This window comes from Copadichromis virginalis, linkage group LG11 (assembly GCF_057382275.1).
Source record: "Copadichromis virginalis isolate Kocher_CV1m ecotype Utaka linkage group LG11, C_Virginalis_male_GT1.1, whole genome shotgun sequence".
NCBI classification, from domain to species: Eukaryota; Metazoa; Chordata; class Actinopteri; order Cichliformes; family Cichlidae; genus Copadichromis; species Copadichromis virginalis.
The window spans coordinates 36,530,180-36,549,676 of NC_140628.1; the positions used below are offsets into that span (position 1 = coordinate 36,530,180).

Here is a 19,497-nt window from a genome sequence, read left to right on the forward strand (position 1 = left end):
GCTTAACCATGATCTGTCACGCACAGCAAATGGTGAGTAAATGATTTTGCATCTTCCTGTTATCCAGAGGACACAGCCATCATTCCCCATCCATACATCCATACATACATTCACGCCTTTCCTTTGTCTCCTTCTCTGTGTTTAATGGCAGTCTCTATCTGACAGCTTTGTGCTTACACAATTTTCCAGAAAACCAATTTGTTGGTTGTCAGCCAGAAGCTCTTTTTTTTCTCATTATTTGTCACAAAGCGATTTGTTCCTGTTAGTTTAGGGCTCTTCTCTGTTGATATGTGCAAGAATTTTCTTCCAGGGTAAACAAAAAGATGGAGTGAAGTAATTGGCTGCCAGTTTGCATGTAAGGTTTACCAGATTCGTTGTCTGATCGACCACAGACTCCTTCAAAAAGGCCGGAATATTTGCAGTACAAAAACAACACCGACACTTGCATAGAGGAGTTATAAGGTGGCTAATTTACTCTCATCTACGCAAACAAAGCGATTCTCCTTGGCTAACATGATTTTAGGGCAGAGTAAACATCCTTACAACAGCAAGAGATTCAGAGAAACTCAGCACTGGGCATCATATTGCTTTGGGGACAGCATGATAAATAAAATTTGGTCTGATAAATAAATGTAGAGTCTCTGTATTTAAAGGCCTCTGGTTGAGATTATTAGCAGCTCACACAGTGATTAAGGCCAACTTAAGAAGTTGCCAGTGGCAGTGTTCACACTGCCTAATTGAAACCATTCCTTATTTACTCTTCTCAAATAAGGGGATCAGCAAGCAAAGTTGGTTTCATTTTCCACATATCTAGCACCTCATGAACCATGTGCACACACAGTAGCATCCCTCCGGGGAAAGGACAGGGTGTTCGTGTTGCACCAAAATGAAAAGGGAAGGAATGAAAAAGCAAAATCACAGATCACAGAAGGATTAATTCCATTTCTGAAGGCAGTCAGCAGTGGAGGAAAGCAGCGAGAGAGGAGGAGGGGAAAATACGTTTCGCCCATTTGCAATGGCGGCCTATTTCTTTGTGTTAATTCCTCCACGCCTTTTAACTTCTAAAGCTCCTGCATTGTGGCACAGTAGGACAGAGCGTGATTGAGAAATTTGGAGGAGTATTTTTAGCCGAAGCATTCTTTTTCCCTCGAGGAACAGCATGTGATTTTTTTCTCCCTTTCCTCGTCTTTTTCTTCTTCATCATCTTCTTCTTCTACTTTAGCCGTTCCACAATGAATCTCTGGATTTGTACCCAGAAGGAAGAGTTGCGGTTTGGACTGAATCAGCTCTGTATCTACATCACAGGAGCTGCTGTCTGATTGGCACGAGCACGGTTGTTCCACAAATCCCTTGTGCCTCTGTTGCAAACCTGATGATATAGCGTAGCCAGCTTAAAGCACAACACATCATTGTTGTTATAGCATGCAGTGTCACATGCGTGAGCTTTAGATGACTTTGTCTGCAAAGTGCAAAGAGAGGGCAGCAATGGATCGCATGTAATTGGGATTACATTATAAAATTATTAAGAAAATACAATCATCCCAGAATACATTTGAGCACATAATTAGATTATAGCTACACAAATAAGATTGCATAAGGATTTCATACTGTAAGCTCACAAAAAGCACATCCTGAAATATTGCATATATGTACCACAGTGCTGGTGTTATAAAAGTGTTTTGGGTTGGTGAAATAAATGCTGAATAAGCAGGCATTGCATTGTGTTGGTATTGAAAATGTTTTTTTGTTTTTTAATATCCAAAAGTACAAAAAAATACAGAAATCACATTAAACGTTTGAAGGGGTGATGTCATCCAGCAGCACCAGCTCTAATTGCTTTTGTTATTGTGATAACAAAATATATTTTTTATTCACACACATGCAGGAGGTATGTCATAATTCACTGCTTCACAAGCATTCACACAATAACAACACTGACTGTGTATGACAGTGTGAGTGTCACGAGTTTAAATGCGCGGTGACTGACTGACTGACCCTAATCTGGCTCCTTGTGTCCTTGTGTTGAACTGTGAGAATAAATAAGAAAAAAAAATCCCTGCATCTTGAGCACAAGGAATTCAATACACAGAGAGAGGCTGGAGTATTGAATAGACTATTAGTGTTTGTGGATATTTTTAGCCTTTGCTCCTTTGATGTTCAGGAACATCAGAGCAGTTTCTACACATGAACTTTGGACAACAACGAGATAATCAGGTCAGGATATTTTCAATTGTTGTCGAGTCTTTCATGCAGCACGGAGCAGGAAGTCGTTCACTCAGAGGATATTCTCTGTGTAGTTTAGAGCGTGCTGGAGGCAGGACGTGACGGTCACACTGCAAGTAGGGAGCTGGCAGATTAAAGACTGGCTATGTCAGACTCAACTGTGATGGGCATGTTCTCACATGCACGTTTGTCTAGTGATGTCTTAAAAAGCTCAGAGCCGCATGATTACAAAAAAATAGAATGTGCATTGTATAGTTTGGGGTTTTCTGATGTTTTCAGTGAAAGTGACAGCCAGTCTCGCCCCCAGCGTTCCTGTAGCATGGACCAGATAACTTTAAAATGACAAAAAATAATAATAAAATTAAAAACAAAGTGTTAGCAAAAGGCTAATGAATAGGCAAGTTCAATCATTTGCTGATTTAGTAGTAATAATGCTAACTCCATATGGCTTTTGAACCCTGATTTATCACTCTTCTCTACACCTTCTTTGCCTCCTCTGATAACTCTTCTTGTTGTTAAAGTTTCCACAGTTACTCTACCATCTGCCACTTCAGCTACATGGGCAAGTTACCTATAGCTACTGGGGAAAACAAAAGCGCTATCCTTTTCCTGTTTTGGTAGTGCAGTCAAGCCTTAATTTTCCTGAGAGATTTCGCACACGGTGGCAGACAGAACCGCATAATGAAAGCAAGGCTTGCAGGGAGCCAGTCTAAATGCTGATTATGCCATTATTTCATAGCCACTACACTGTGCAATCAAACTTTACTTGATAAGTTAAGCAAAAAAGCACGCTGATTACCTCTCTAAAGATGATTCATTCTTTTCATGAACTGTACTGGGATCATTTGAAAGGCTTGTTAGCATTGCTGACTCTACCTGAGACCAAACACAAAAAAACAGCACTGCTGGCATCGTCAGTCAGGTGAACCCACACTCGCCCTCGCTCTGACCTCCCATTGAACTTTAGCAGACTGACTTTTCCCATGGATCTGAACCTTTCGTTCTGTGTAGTTTCATTGACTCTAATTAGCCAAAGTGACATTTCCCATGTCTTGTGACAGCTTGTAAAGACAACCAGACCTCCTCATCCTCCTTTTTTCGTCTCTTCCCTCCGCGGTCTCTCGTTCTGCACCCAGCTCTTTATCTTGGCTCGCTCCCACTCACCCCAGCTGTTTAGCCTGCAGTAAATGTTGCCCCATACAGCGTACTGCTGTGATCCGAGCCATCATCTATCCAGGCCCAGGCCCCATCTTTACGTCTTTATGACTTTCTTGTTATGTGGTCACTGCTGCTGTGACTCTCCATCATTCCTCTTCTTCATCCAGATATTAAGCTCTATTTTCTAATGCAATTACTTTCATTCCTGAACTAAACCACTCTCTCTTCCCACACTCATTACCATACATCCAAATTGGCAATGTTGTCTGACAGAAGCTGTGTGTGGCTTGTTGTATTACAGCTGGTTGCTCCCTGAGTGAAACCATTGACAGCTGCTGTCTGCTGCAGGTTTTTGTCCCTCGAGTGTATGTCTGGGGTCCTTGCTGGAAGAAAAATAATGCTGAGAAGGAGCTTTTAGCAGCAGCACTGGCCTTAACTTTCTTTTTTTAGAAGCTCAGTGATTGCTGCTCATTAATGTCGGGGCTCCATCCTCTCTTCTTGGACAGTTAAGTTGAGCTGAGAGCAACTCCGAGTGTCAGAACATAGAGGGCTGCTGTGATACAGAGCCATAGCAATCAGCTCTGACTGGATTTTGTTTAACTCACAGATTGTGGAGCTGGAGCAAAAAGCTAACTGCCAAGAAAATGGAAATGACTCTTAAATCAGTATCTGAAGACAATATCTGTTATGCTTTCTGGTATAATTGTCAATAGATTTGTAATTGTAGGCAGGTCTATCTGGACTAGAAACTTTGTACAGTGACGAAGAGCTCAAGTGAGAGAAAAAAGGGTGAATCAAAAGGAGCTAACAGCCGTGACAAAGGATGGTAATTTCTGTCATTAGGTTGTGTGACAGAAATGGTTCAAACTCCAAGAACTGCAGTGAGAAATATTTCTCAGTACCTCCATTAGTATGTTTTTTAACCCCTTAAAGCCTCAACTGTAAAATAATTGCCATAAAAATGCAAAAAATGGAAAGTTTATTGCAGAGTCTGACAAATTTCTTTAAGAAATTAATTACATTTTAATTACTATGTTTGACTTTCAATTTGTTACAGATTTTTTAATTGTTCAAAAGTGTATTGTGAAATTTATTTAGATTTTTCAAGAGAAAAAATTAGAGGAAGTAGAAGTCCCAAAACCTCAAAAAACTGTATGGATTAAATATGATAGCCCAGGCGTTAAGGGGTAAACGCCCTTGTGACCTTAGACATTTCTTTGTTCTCTACACACTGAGCTGCATGAAGGCTAGAATAAGTGTTACAAGTGTGCATGTCATAGTTGATGAAGAAAATGGACCTAAATGAATGCACAGGCAGAATGGGTGAGGTTAAAACATGCTGCTATACTTTGTATGCCGGGATCCAGAAAAATAGTCAGCGATGGGTGAGTGTGACGAAAGAAAGAGCAAGAGCAGGTGATTCATAATGGAGGAAAGTCTGAGGACATTGAGTAGAAAGGTAGAGAAGAGCCAAATATGGAAAGGTTGAAAAAGGCCAAGAGACTAAATGGGGGGAAAGGAAAGCATCTGTCACTGTGACAGTCAGTGTCAAAAAGTTGCTATTGCAAGTCTTTCTGTTAATGGCTTAAAATTAATCATTGCCTCAAAAATGTACATATACCTTGTGTTACGATCAGTCGATGAGGGAAATCTGATTTTGTGTAATTTCAAATTGCATTCTGTGTAAATTCCTGTGTGAAAATGTGCACTAAAAGGATTTGTGAACAAATAAGTAAATTTAATTTACTTCATACTAGAGGAAATTTAGTTCATCTTTGTCGTTTTTGCCAGGAGAAAAACCCACTCTTGCAACAGCAGTGATTGCTTTGGAGAGTCTGTAATTTGTTCAGAGTAAACAGAAGAATGGCTGAATTATGAACATAGGCAGTGGTGGCTGACAGGAAAACACAGAAAACTTAAATGAACACAAATACTCCTGATTGCTTTGTTTGACAAACAAATGACACTTAACCTTCATGAGAACTTTTCTGCAGCTATCACTAAGCTGTAAGCTCTCACATTAAACCTGTTCCACATGCAAACATCTTTCTCTAACACACTTCTTCCCCACTTCTTTTCTCAGGTGGGACCTCCACTCTGCGCCTCTCATCAGTGCGAGAGCTGCCAGGTCAGCTGCAGGAGCTTTACCAGCAGGGTTTCATTCTGGCTGCTGTTCATCCATTCATCCATCCCTGTGGTCCAGAGTCTAACAGCCCACAGTACCAGCTCTACAGGGCCATACTGGTCCGATTAAATGACGGGTAAGAGAGTCATTTAAATGTGTAACTGGCTGAGCTAAGACTATTGTTACATAGGAGAGAGTTCAAATATTAATTCCTACTCAACCAACATACAGTTTTCTTCATGTCCTGAAAAGATGGCACACTGTCAGTAAAGTGTTTGTGTTAAAATTGCAAATACAGATATTTGAAAGAGGATGTAAAAAAGTAAACATATTTCAATATTTTAATGTTTACTACTTTAAAGTTTTCTGAAGTAAAACAAAATACTGAAAAAAAGGTTTTGGGGGGCGTTTTTTGGACAAGAATCGGCCTACCATTAAACTGAGGGCTCTTATTAAAAGTATTTTACCAAACAAAGACTGGGGTCTGGCCCCGAGGCAATCATCTTTCATGGGCCTTAGACATCTTAGCCACACTTGTGGGAATAAGACCTTTGTTTGCACAAAATGATGAAGCCATTATAGTCACTTAAGAAAGCCTGTTAAGATTACTAATGTACCTTAATTGGTGTCATTATGCAGAAAAACACTTAGTGGGAATCAGGTTTTGATTCATCTTCTGCAAAAATGGTAGCTTGGCTTGTTGGTGGCAGACATCGGGGTCTACATAATGGTTATGTTTACGGCTATTGTGTTATAGTTCAGAAATTACTTCTTTTTTTGGAATGCATAATAGTAAAAAGATTTTCATCATTGTAATCTGAAAACACACTGTGGAGGCTCATATTCATTGTACAACCTTCCAGTGTTGCTATATTGACAGCACAGCATCACAACATCTGTTTGCGGCTCTGCAAGCTGTCACATGGGATTTTTCAGCACTCAAGCCAAAACTGGCTGCATGGCCCAAAGTCACCACTGCCCCCTACATCTGCCCTCCAGCCCCGTGCCTGAGCCCCGCCTTTTTTTTCCTGATAACTGTGGGTGTGGGCGCACATTTCAGTTGAGGCAGGACGCCAGGGAGCTGGTCCAATGGTGGCTGAAGGACATAAAGGAGCAGTGAATGACAGCACGGGGTGATGGTTACTTTCGGACCGGTCCGATTTCTTCTTAATATCGCTTGTCCTGTAAATAGAAGAACACAGAGTTTTGACTGGATTTGATGGCCCCAAGGGTCATGAAATGTGATCAGTTTATTCAGGACCACAAACTGTGAAGTCAGTTAAAATAAAAACATGACAATCCAAAAGACAAAATCTATGAAGAGAATGTTTTTTTCCTTTTTCTGGCAGCAGTGACATGCAGACAGGTTGAAGCCCCAGTGGCTGCTGTGTCTGGCTCTGAAGCCCAGCTAAGAATTCAGGCCTGTTTACCAAAAACTGTCCACTGGCTGCAGGGCATGAACGTGTGTGAGTGTGTACGGGTTGACAGACAGCACTTGATCCTTTCGCCTGTTTTTTGGATTGTTTGTTGAGCCCCATTGACTTGCTGTCTTTACATTTGCGTCTCTACTAAAGTGTCTTGATATAAATGTATGTGCGTGACACTCGGGATAAAGATGACTCTCTGATCTACCTGAGCTGCATCAAATTCAGAAAAATCAAATTCCTCACAGCTTAAAGGAACATTACATCCAAAATCAAATTATGCACTTTACGTCCTGCAGTACTATTTATCTTGATTATTTGGATATGAGTTATCCAGGTTGTAGAAGTCTCTGCCTTTCCCAGGAATGCAATAGAGCTGCGCACATCTTGCAAGTACTGGGTTGGACCCCCTTTTGCCTTCAGGCCTACCTTATTTCTTTGTGGCATAGATTCAATAAGGTGCTGGAAGGATTCCTCTGACATTTTGGTCCAAATTCACATGATAGCAACACACGGCTGCTGTATATCTGTTGGCTGCATCCATCAGCGTAACTTTGTGCTGAACATTGAGGGGGGGAGGGGTCAAGATCGCAGTCATAACCCCCCTGGAAATTACACCCTGGCTGCACCTCCAGGATGCAAATCTACTGGTCCATCACACCTCAAAGGTCCTACTGCATTGACATCTGGTGACTGTGGAGGTCAAGTGAGTACAGTCAACCCATCATCAAGAAACCAATTTAATATGATCTGAGCCTTGTCTCCATCTTACCTCGTGTTGAAAGTGTGGACTTTAAACTACAGTATTACCAGTTTTTATTCCTAACAGTGCAGGTTTTATTGACAATGTGTTGCGTAACACACAAAAATAGATTGCAGCCAACAAAATAACCATGTTTGCCATGTTTACACCTTACTGTGAATAACACAGAAATTGGTGGATTCCAGATGGTGGATTCAAACACAGGACCTTCTTCCTGTGAGGCAACAATGCTAACCACTGTGCAAATCAATCTGAGAAACTGAAGAAGTAGTTGCTAAAAAAGCTATCATGTTCAGATCATTTATTATTTCCTGTTTGTTTTAAAGCAGTTACACTCTAAATCCCTCATAAATACTTCAGCTCATCCCTGCATGATGGTGCCACTAAAGAGCTCCATTGTGTCTCCTGTGGCTGCTTGTGAGTCACAGTTGTCATGCAGACCTGGGTCTCACACAGATGGAGCAGAAAAGACAGTTGGAGGCATTTGAGATATAATCTAGTTGTCACATTGTTTTTAATTCCTGTGTCACACGAAACAATGTAAATATATAAAAAGCACCAAAGTTCAGAGAAAAAAATTAGCTAAATTTGGAGTGAGCTGTTCCTTTAAACCACATTCCTAAAGACTGACAAACTGTTCCTGCAGATCTTTACTTGATGAGCAAAAATGCAACACCACAGTCACTAATCTACAGTGACATTTCAGTCATTTAGCAACTCTTTCACCCACAGCGACAATGCAATAACTGCAGAAAACCAATACCCAATATTACAAGCAACCAAGAATAAGGAGTGTAATAATAAGAGCTGCTGTGCCCCAACAGTTGTTCCACAACCACAGAGTGATCATATAAGAAAAACTATAAAACTAAAGGGAGGCTTACTCTGACAGGAATACTGATGTTCAAAGAAATAAATATTTGAAAACAGAAACAGGCATGCAACCAGGAAGGTGACAAAGTTTCAATAAAACAACATGAAATGAAACTTTGTTTATCCTTATGGAAAATAAAACAGAAAGAAAATAAACAAGCAAACTAAGCATTGCACAAAACAGAACAAAAGATAAATAATGCAGCTCAAAAAAAGTCACAAATGAGAAGTAAACAAATTAGTTTGTGCAATTGTATGCTGATGATCATTTAAATTCATCGGAGGAGGGAGACAGTCTTAAGTTACCTCTTTCTTTTTCCTCATCCCTGCTAGTGTTTGCTGCAGATATCAGGCTTGTTTTTCTCCCTTCAGCGAAAAACAAAACAAAAAAGAAAAACCCTCCACTGATTTTTCTTGTTGTACAGTATGAGAAACAGCCTCCACAGTGTGGGATAATTCATCACAGCAAGCATGACAACTTAATTTGGGTTTGTCAGACTTTCTGTTTTATCTTTATTTACAGTAATTTTGGCAGAGTTGAGCAGTGCACGTCGTTACGATATGCCCTGCTTACTGTCACTCACCTGACAGCCGCTGGGAGACAGTGACGTCTCTGCCAGAAAAAGGGAAAAACATTTTTAAAAGACTTAGTTGCTATACGGTCATCTGAGGCATGCTTGCTCTGGAAATAATGAATGGAGAGGAGAGTTCGAGAGAGCGTTTACAGTAGGATGCTCGTCAGAGCCTGTCAAACAAACTCGTTTCTATAACGATTACCAAAACAATGACATATTTTCTGATGTGTCACATCTGTGTTAAAGGTGCAGGTGAGAGAGTGAATGAATGAAATGCTTTAATTATTTGTTAACTCAAGTTCTAACTGAGGTGACACCTAAGAGAATGGATAATTGGAGATTTCAACATGGAAATCTACAGGAATTGATTTTATTGACTAATTTACTGATTTTATTTTTGGAATGGATCCCAAGTGGCTGCTTCAGGAACTGCAGATTTTGGCACCTCCATTTGGCGTCATTTTTCTGAATCATTGTTTAGCACTTGTTAAAACCACAGTGATAACCATATATATTAGGCTTATACTGAAGTGCATTGCATATGACATTTGTATCTCATAATAAAGATCCTTCCTATCAAAAGGATTGCAAAATAGAACTGAGTTATTCATTTTAAACCTGATGATTAGAGATGCTTTATTTTCTGTTTATGCAGAAAATAAAGCTGACTTTTACTCTGCTAACACCAAATGCATGGATTATATTACAATTACACATTAAAGAAAATTAATGAAATGCCCCTATATGATGCTGTGAAACCTTCACAAGCCAAAAAAAATCACAAGTTGAATCTTATTGAAATAAAGGTCAACATGGTAGCATCTGCAGATTTGTCAAAAATCATATTTATTCAAATTAGTTTCAGTCCTTTTCCCCCCTGGACACCCATGCCCCACCTGCAGGGGTTTGGTGTAGTTAGAATGCATGGCACCTTATCTTCCCTCCCTTCTGTGTCCATTAGTAATCACCTCCGATGCTGTTGTATAGAACACTTCAGGCTCACTTTTGGCATGCACAGATATTTGTGCACATGGTCTCTGCTCCCCTTTGCTCTGGAAAACTGGACAGCAAAAATATTGACTCATTGAGTGAAAGGGCAGCAGCTGAATAGACTGCATTTCTTGTATTTTTTTTTCTTAAAGACATGCTTGCCTTGCTCCTGTGAAAAGGGACACCATAAGGGGGAAGAGGAATGAAAGAGAATCACAGCTGGATAGAAAGAAAAAGAGAGAAAGAAGGCTGAATGCTGTTTAAAAAAAAAAGGAGAGACAGAGATTGAGTGAAAAGGGCAGGGAAGTTTACCATCCTTTGATGGCCTCAACCGAATGCAAGGCCCAGGCTTTATCTGCAGTGTCTGTCACCGTGGAGACAGCTGCTCACATCAGCACCAGCCCAAGGGAATCCAAAACTCCACCAGGGGATCAGGGAAGAGAAATCAGCAAAACCAGAAAGGAGAACATCTCCTCTGCTGTTCGCTTTCCCTGTCAGGCCCAGGGATCAAAAGAAGAAGAAGAAGGTGGGGTGGGGTGCAGGGGTTGGGGGGATGTGGAGGGTTACAATGAAAACATGTCAGCAGGCAGCCATTCATCCATCGCTCCAAAATGAACAGCTTTTTGTGACTATACAGAAAACAAAGTGAAAGTCAAAATAGAGGAGCTGACTGGTGTACAGCAGCTATATTTATATTTGACATGCACAGTATGTCTGCAGACACAATCCCAGTTAAGTCTCTACAGTATTAACCTCAGTGTGAAAGGCTCAGTCAACAAGGCAATTCAAATGGACGGGGTGATGCTGTGGGAATTTAACAGAGAGCTTGTGTACATTCACCGTTATGTCATCTACACATGTTCAGATGCAGTCACCTGACTGACATCTTGTTGGGGGGGGTAAAACTTTAAAAACCCTATATTTTAATTTGTCACTGGTGGTGTTCAAGCCCATTACATCCTGCAATGGGAAAGAAGAAGAAATGCATACAAAATGGATTGCACCGTTTGAAAATTTAAAATGTCAACTGTCAAATTTTCCAGTGTTCAATTTGGTCACGATGGAATAGGGTTACAGTTCAGCAGGCAATGTCTGATGGGATATATTCATCATTATTGGGTAATTGCAAAGAGCTCCTGTGTGCTTGCAGGGAAAGTGAGAGATGAAAGAGAGAGATGGGTTGAGAGGGAGGATAAGGATGGAGAGTGTGCAAGAGGGATGGAGAAGGAGGAAAATAAAGAGGTACGGTCTGAAAACCATTACGGGGGGATTCGCTCTGGTGAAATTATTCACGAACCTGTGAAAATGTGACATTAGAAGAGTTGTGCTGTATTATTAAAGCACCACAGTGGCAGAGTGCTAAACATGGGTTCAGATGCACCCTGACTGTGTCGTCATAGCAATAGATGAGTTGGGGTGGGAGAGGACTGACACGACTTTGTTTCTGATGCAAAAAGGCCAGAAGGAAATTCATATTTTGAGTCATTCGCTGACTTTGCCGTGGAATGCTTTTATGCACCCTTGACTTCCTTTCTGCCGTGTGAGTGAAAAGCTTTTTTTGCATACAGAGAGTGCAGTTTAACTATTCTCAAGCCATTTCCTCAATTGGGTGATATTAAAGTAATGACTTAAAGCATTTTACTGAATGCACACATGCTTACTTAGTGTAAGTGAAAGTATGTTTTAGCTATATATTTCTATGAAATATAATACAGGAGGTGAGAGGTTGTGATTTCAGCAATGGTATCAGTTTTTGTGGGCAAGTAAAAGAGGGGATAAGTCATTTGCTGAGAGGTTTTCAGGTTGCTGGAGGCAAGTTTGGCCCACAAGTTGAAGAATATCCATCCAATGCTGTAATCAGGTTTTGACAGCTCTCGTGGTTAGTATGTCCACCACTTTGGTTAACAGTGAAGCCACAGCTCCCCCTTAACAAAAGAACTGAGTTGTTAAGTGTCCCGCTGTGGCTCATGAGGTAGAGCTGGTCATATACTAACCAGTCGTTCAGTCAGCAGCTCCCTCAGTGCCACTGAGCAAGATATTGAACCCACAAATAATGTGTGAATAGGTCAATGTGGCTTGTGTGGTTTGCAGCAAAAAGCACTCTGAGCAGTCATTACATTAGAATTAGATTTAGAAGAGTGCTCTGTAAGAACCAGTCCATCTACCTTTATTGTAAAATGTATATTTTGGGTGTCAGCATCTGTGAGAAGGGCACAAGATGTTTGTTACTGGTACCTTTCTGGTTTGTCTTTGTTGTCACTCGATCATCATTTACTAGGCTTTTGTTGGGACTAAAGAGTCCTTGTGCAGAGCAGAAAATATACAACATTTGCAAAAGTGAAACCTTGAAAACACTGATTAACACCTGGTGATGATTTATCATTTGCTTTGCTTTAAATGCATCCATATTTAGTGCAGCTTGGGGCTGCTGTGGTTAGCAGTGTCATCTCACAGCGAGAAGGTCCTGGCTTTGGATCCACCAGCTGGCTGGGGCGTTTCTGGGTGAAGTTTGCACTCTCTCCCCATGTCTGGATACTCCAGCTTCCTCCTACAATCCAAAGACATGCATGTTAGGTGAAATGGTGAGCCCAAGTTGTATCCTCTCCCTGTGATACCTCTGCAGGAGATTCGCGACCTGTCCTTGGTGTACCTTTCCTCTTGCCCTATGACATCTGAGATAGGCTCCTTCCCAAATGCATCTTTAAATTGGATAAGTGGAAGAAAATGGATGGGTGGATGGATGTGTCAGTATTTATAAACAATGACAAGTGCAAGGCCTTCTGCTACACTAGAAAATTTGCCTGTTTTCCCAAGTGGTTAAGTCATCAGATGATTTCCAGTGGGCTCTCAGACTGGATGTTGCAATACCTAACTCTTTATTGAGCAACACTCAGGGGTAAATAGTCTGTTTTTGGTTTATGGGGAGACAGCTATGATCTCAGCTATTACCAAAGAAGTAAGCGGTTATTGCCAGGAATTACCAATCGCTAACCAAATATCTTCTTCTTCTTAATCGAGCTGTGAGTCGCCAAAAGTTATCTTCAGAGCGTTGTTCTGAGAATAATATTTTGAATAATAGACAACAACTAAACTTGTTTTGGACATTTTTTCAGTTTGGTGTCCACTGGAAAACAATAATGTATCAACAGAATCACTTTTCATACTTCAGTGAACAAAGTGTAATTGGAAACCACAGATTTACAGATGATGTTGCCACTACAATGCTAAAACAAATCCCAAAGCAAGCCATTAACAGGTAATATGCAATTAGTTTCCATGTGAACGTTCAGCTCCAGTGGGAGTGATTAGTCTAACAAAAGATGTTCTATGGAGAAACAAAGCATGTGACCCGTCTGTGGCAAGAGACGAGAGAGGATGGAGTGGAGCAGGTGTACTCACACAGGAGGGAGCTCCACATAGGTGGGCAGGCATTTGACACCCGTCTAACCACACGAGGCTTTAGGGGTTGACAGCCGGTGCTGCAAGCTGCATGAAAAGTCACCGTTTCACACAGTGAAGATGGACTGCAGGTGATGCAGCTGCTATTTTTAACCCAAGGCCTCCCTCCAGGACTGAGAGCTCAGTTTGAATTGTTTCCCCTGCCCTTTCCTTCTCTCTGCTTGCAGAAGTCTCTTCCATGAACGTTTAGTATTATTTTCCAAACCTCCTCCATAGAAAACATTTAATAGCACAAAAGTAAAGGAAATGATTGCGCTTCAGAGTGATTTATTTATTTTAAAGTCTTTTAGAGGGACTGAATCACTTTTGTTTGAATGGCAAATGATCGGACGTTGTTTTAATTTTTCTTCAACATCCAGTAAAGTGAAGGACACTTTGTTTCATCCTTTGAAACTTCTGTCACATAACTGCACAATAAACCTCTGGGTGTTTTCTCAAAGCATGTTTCATAAGGTCGAAAATGTGAAATCAGATTTTAAAAACTGAGACTGTAACAAAACAAATGCTTCCCTCTCTGCTGCACCGTGTAAACTCTACTAGCTGACAGCATCTCTGTCTCCATTTCTCTGTTTTGTTTCCTGAAGAAGTGCCTGAAGCCCAGCCGAGCTGGTTGGTTCAGATTTATGTCGCAACCAACAGGGGATACATGTACCTTTTCTGGCAGTGCCACCAGGCTTTTGCCGTTGTGCCTTTGATTGTTATGACGCTGCAAAAAAAAGAAGAAGAAGAAGCTCCCAGCTCGTCGTAATGAATGTTTCACAGAGTGTGTGAAATTTTTGCTTAACAAGTCAGCCGGCCCAGTTTCTGCTCTGCTGTATGCTGCGGCAGCAGTATACACTGAGCGATGGGTGTCAGTGACAGCAAAGTATGTGCGTTCCCTGCTTGTTTTTTTTTTTAATCGATCAAGTGAAGTGACTCAGTAATCCCTCATACTCTGAGGTCTAATATGCAAATAGGCCTGGATTTAAAGTGAAAATGCAATACAATATTTTACTTTACATGCTCGATGTTTTTGACAAGGAAGAAAAAAATAGCTTGAAAATGAGAGTGAAATGAAAAAATATATATATAAATGAGCTCTTGGTTTCCCTGTGACTATAAAAGTGTCTTTTATGCCAAAAAAATCTGACAGTTTGGGCTTTAAAGGGGTGCTATTATGTTCATTTTCAGCTCTGTATTTTATTCTGGGGCTCTACTGGTGAAACCTTTCATGATTCACAGCTCAAAAATAAGTGCGATTTTCATTTTTTACTGGCCATTTATGCAGACTCTCAGTACATTTTCTGGCTGAAACAGCCTCAGCTTCTGTCCCTTTAAGCCTATGTGCACTTAAAGTTCGCTTCTGCTATCTCAGACGAAGTTAGCAGTTCCCTACTCAATCCTGAAATTCCCACCAACTTGTTTTGGAAATTTCAGAAAAATAAGGACATTCGCGATAATGTCAGCTTGGAAAAAAACAGTTTGACAAAGCTCTATAGATGTCATTTGTTCAGAGACTGCAGTTGCCATTTAATTTGTAATTTTCATGTAAGTATGACCCCGAGACAAACTGGCGACTGGGATAGGCTCCAGCCGGCCAAACATTAAAGAAGTATTTTGTCATTTTGTAAATGGGTTTATTTTCTTTTTTTGCTTAGGGTTAAATAAAACTATCTATGCCACTCATCTGTGAGCTGAAGGGCCAGGTGATGGCTAGTTCACCAGGGGAAAGTGCAGGGAGCATAAAATAATCCACCAACAAGCATATCTTAATACAAATTCACATTTATTAAATTACCTGAAGAAAACAACTATTTGTGGTCTGTTTGCATTGAAAATATATTCTGACGTATTTCTTAGCACATCTCACCAAAAACTACTCCTTTTGATACATCCAGTGGAGCCGTGGCAGGAAAATCACTGCGATAAAGCATAAGGATCACACAGCGACACACAAAGAGGATGAGACACGTACGCTCACTCAGAGCCTGAACTGAGAAGTTGCAAGGGCAGCCCCTAATACACACAGCAGCTTGCATGCATGCATCTTTTACCCTCCTGCACATCAGGTGTCCGTGTAAAGCCAGAGCTCATGCAGAGCACAGACGTACAGCCCTTGCACGCAAACACGTACTGTATGTGCACACTGACTCAGCTGCACCCTGAGCAAAACTGTGTGTGGGGCTTCTTCGCCTTGTCAACAGGATGAGAAGCTGGGAGATAGAAGCTGGGGCATTAGTCTCTTTGGGGCTGGCTCTGGGATTTCCTGCAGAGGACAAAGTAGGAAAATACAATATCATATAAATAGATTCTCTGCGCTCAAAATACTGATATGGCTTCAAAGGGGAGGGCTGCAGGGGGGAGGGGGGGCAGATGAGATTTGCATTGAAATTTCTGCCTACTGTGTGTGTTTTCTTTCATCCATGTAGATCTTTGCCTCACTTAAGTGTTATTGTATTTTTCTTTTACCTCCCACTGGGCAACAATAGCATTAACAAAGCTTCTTGATGCAGCATAATTTGTTGATAGAGGGTTCTTTGTATTTGATTCCTGGGTCTGTCAATAGCACCCTGTTTGTGACTGTAATTTTATCATTTTAAGCTGGCTGTGAAGGTGGGTTTCCATCGGTGGCTTTATGTATTCTGAGCATTTGCTCAACAGGCCGGTTCACTGGAAGGCTGAAATTCATTGTCACCCCAACTGTGTTGCATGCAGGGTGGAAAGGAGCCAGCCAGTCAGCCCACCATGCAAACTACAGCTGGAAGAGTGCCTGTCTGCTGAGCAGGTGCCCACCCCAGAGCTCATCCAGGGCTACGTCAAGAAGGTAGGTCTGTTTTACAAATGCCAAGCTGAATGTCTTGTTAGGTTGTGCCCAGCTGGAAAGAGGATAGCAAGAGATAGGGAGGGATGATTGCAGAGAAATTGCAGTGGCTTTTACTCCAAGCAGATGAATGTAGTTGGTGGTTTCTCTAGACGTCATTATTTCTGCCACCAAACCTTAAATTGCTTTATTCAGCATGTCACCTTGTCTGAAGAGCCAGAGAACACAACACTTAAATGCCTACAGCTCTGCCAGCAAGCAATCATGTTGTAATCTTTTAATAACACCTTGTCACCGAATGTTTGGAGCAAAGTTGCCAATGAAGAGGAGTGACAAAGTTTGACATAATTGCAACCTTACACCTTGATAAAACGCGGACAGTAGCAAGATGGAAATATTCCACAAATTAATAGCAACATTACAACTTTCATTCTGTTTCATTCTTTCATTCAGTCATATCTGCAGTGTTGAATTGTTATTGGTAAAATACAGTAGAGCCAAATGGATATTGGATACCGATGTTTGGTGATTTAAATGTGAGATAAATGGGCTGATATTTTGTTTTTGATAAGGGGAGTTTCACACAAACAGATTTCCCTGATGTTTGCTATGTGTTGCTCTTTTTTAGCAGCCAGTAGGTGCTCTTTCTATACTCTCAACATCATGTCCACATTCTGCAATCCTGTCTGTTTTTCTTTCGCGAAAAAAATCACATTTCTGCTCTGATGTTCAACAATTTTTGCCATGAGTATGATGGCAAATTATCTACAAAGAAAACTAGTTGTTCTGCAAATGGTGACTAAATAGTACAAGATCCACAGTCTTTGCAAAATATTATAGTTTAGGATTATTAACTAAAAGCTGTGACACATAGAGAGGGCACCAGACCTACAGTAAGTAATTCCGTCTAGTATGAGCATTAGTCAGATTAAAGAATGGTAAAAAAAAATCTACCTAAACCCAAGATAATTATTTTATAAAAGAGGGATCTGATCAAAGGTTACCCGAGCATCTCCAGCCTCGACCCACATAATTAGATCCAATCCAAAATGAGATTAGCTGACCCAAATACTGACAGACCACCAACAATTAGCAAATAATGAGCAGCAATAGAGTCATTTTACCTGCACCTCCATCTCACCTCAGAAGAACAGATTCTTCTCCTGCTTGCTAATTTTGTTTTACATTGTTTGGTATAAAATACAGAGTAGCTGGACCGATTCAGTGTTAAACAGCTGATGTATTAAAATAGTAACAGCGTAATCGGCAGCTGTCTTAATTAGTTGGATAATTGCACCACATAACCATAATTGTAAGATTTGTTTGTTTGTTTTTTAGTTTGTTTTTTAAATTAATGTCAAAGTTTAAAATCATTGTTACATTGTTGTTAGAGTTGTATTAAGCTCACTTCCTATATAAAACAATTTTTCACCACTTCAAGCAAAAACACACTATTAAGACCAACAAGGCGATGAAGGAGAAGACACATGCAGTAAATGTAAGCAAATAATTGAACAGAGCACCACTGGTGCACTTGCTAGCTGCACTTTGTTCATTTTTGTTCAAAATGAATGGTGAATGGACTTTATTGATGGGGTTACAGGGTGGAAAAGCAGGGAGTTTAAGCAGCTGGTTTAAAAGCTTAACCCAACATACAATGTCCCTGGTGGAGAATATTTTTCAGCTTTATTATGTGACAATAGTGTGCAGCTTCTGATTAGTTACAAGGTTCTCTTAGTCTAGTTTCTGTTAAACTAAAATGTTCATGAGTTATTTTATACTTAAAATGACTTCAAATACATTTGTGCTTATGTTTGACTTACGCTGTGTCACTGTTGCACTCTAAAGCTGCTGCTGCCACCTTGTTTCAATAGTTTCACACTTCAAACTTGAAAGAGCGTCATTTCCACTGAGTTCAGTGGAAAATAAGGATGGAAAATACTCTTTATTTACTTACACTTAGAAAAGCTGCTGTCAGTAAGCATCAATGAAATGAAATTGTTATCAGAAATATCATTGAAATATTCTGGTAGAATTTTATGTGACACCTGGCGTAAGCACCTGCTGTCTCATAAATTATTTTCTTACAGTAATAAAGGAGCAAACCCAAATTATTAGAACCAGAGTTGTACATAAAAAGTTCTTTTTATTCATTTATTTATTTAGTGAACGTGATGGTTTTTTTTAATGAGAACTTGGTATCAAACTGTGGTCTCATTCTTTGAATCTTAGTCAAAATCCACTCTATTTACAGTTGTCTTTTGCTCTCCACTTATTCTCTGATTGGTTCTGTAGCTGCTAGCTTGTCCACGAGCTAGTTGCAAACAAGCTAGCACTTCAGTGGGTTTTGGTGTTTATGATTTGTGGTATTGATAATCCTCTGCTGGTCCTCATGTTGAGATATGAAGCAGAATAAATGTATTCTGTATTTTAAAGTTATCGTATAACTTTAAAATACAGAATATTGCCCCCGTGTCTCAGTGAAGCTGCACATATCTATCTGTGATAAAAGCCGTGTTTCCCTCATGGTTCACGTCTAATGTTAATTAGCAAACCAAGCAGCTTGCATAGATGTATTTCCCATAGAGAAGATGAAAGCACCAAACAGGAGCCAGAGATTCGAAATCACTGATTTAATAATGAATTGGCTGTGTATCATATGTCACTGTTGTGAATACATTGCTGCTGAAAGCATGCTTGAAATGGCACTTCAGATGATATATTCGACACACCCTCCTCTTTTGCAGGCTGGAAATGCTGCTTCATCATGATTCAACTCTCCTGCCTAATCTATATATTACCAGCCCCGATGCCGGCCTTTTGAGCCCCGCTTCTGAACCTTTCTCTGCATTTTGCCCTTCGATTAGTCATGCAACTGCAGTCCTGTAGGACCTCATTACTGTTGGTTATCATTTTAATCTACTGAGCGGCTACACGCCTGCTGAAGTAGGAGCAGGAGGCCATGCTACAAATCTATTAAAAGGAGAGTGGACATGGATGAGTGGTAGAGAAAGGAGCAAAGAGGGCAGTTTTCTTGAGATACTCTCTTGGATTCTATTGCTGCCTCCATTTTCCTTTCTTCAACTTTCATATTCAGTCCTTTTTCT

At 40.5% G+C, this 19,497-nt stretch overlaps 1 protein-coding gene across 1 annotated transcript in view; it reads left to right on the forward strand.

The window, feature by feature from the left end:
* Positions 1 to 19,497, forward strand: part of rftn1b (raftlin, lipid raft linker 1b) — a 128,996-nt gene that overhangs the window by 56,204 nt on the left and 53,295 nt on the right. Inside the window, exons 3-4 of the mRNA XM_085472228.1 lie at positions 5,465 to 5,642; positions 16,285 to 16,393. Of these exons, the coding sequence (XP_085328354.1) occupies positions 5,465 to 5,642; positions 16,285 to 16,393 (287 nt within the window). The remainder of the gene's footprint in view (positions 1 to 5,464; positions 5,643 to 16,284; positions 16,394 to 19,497) is intronic.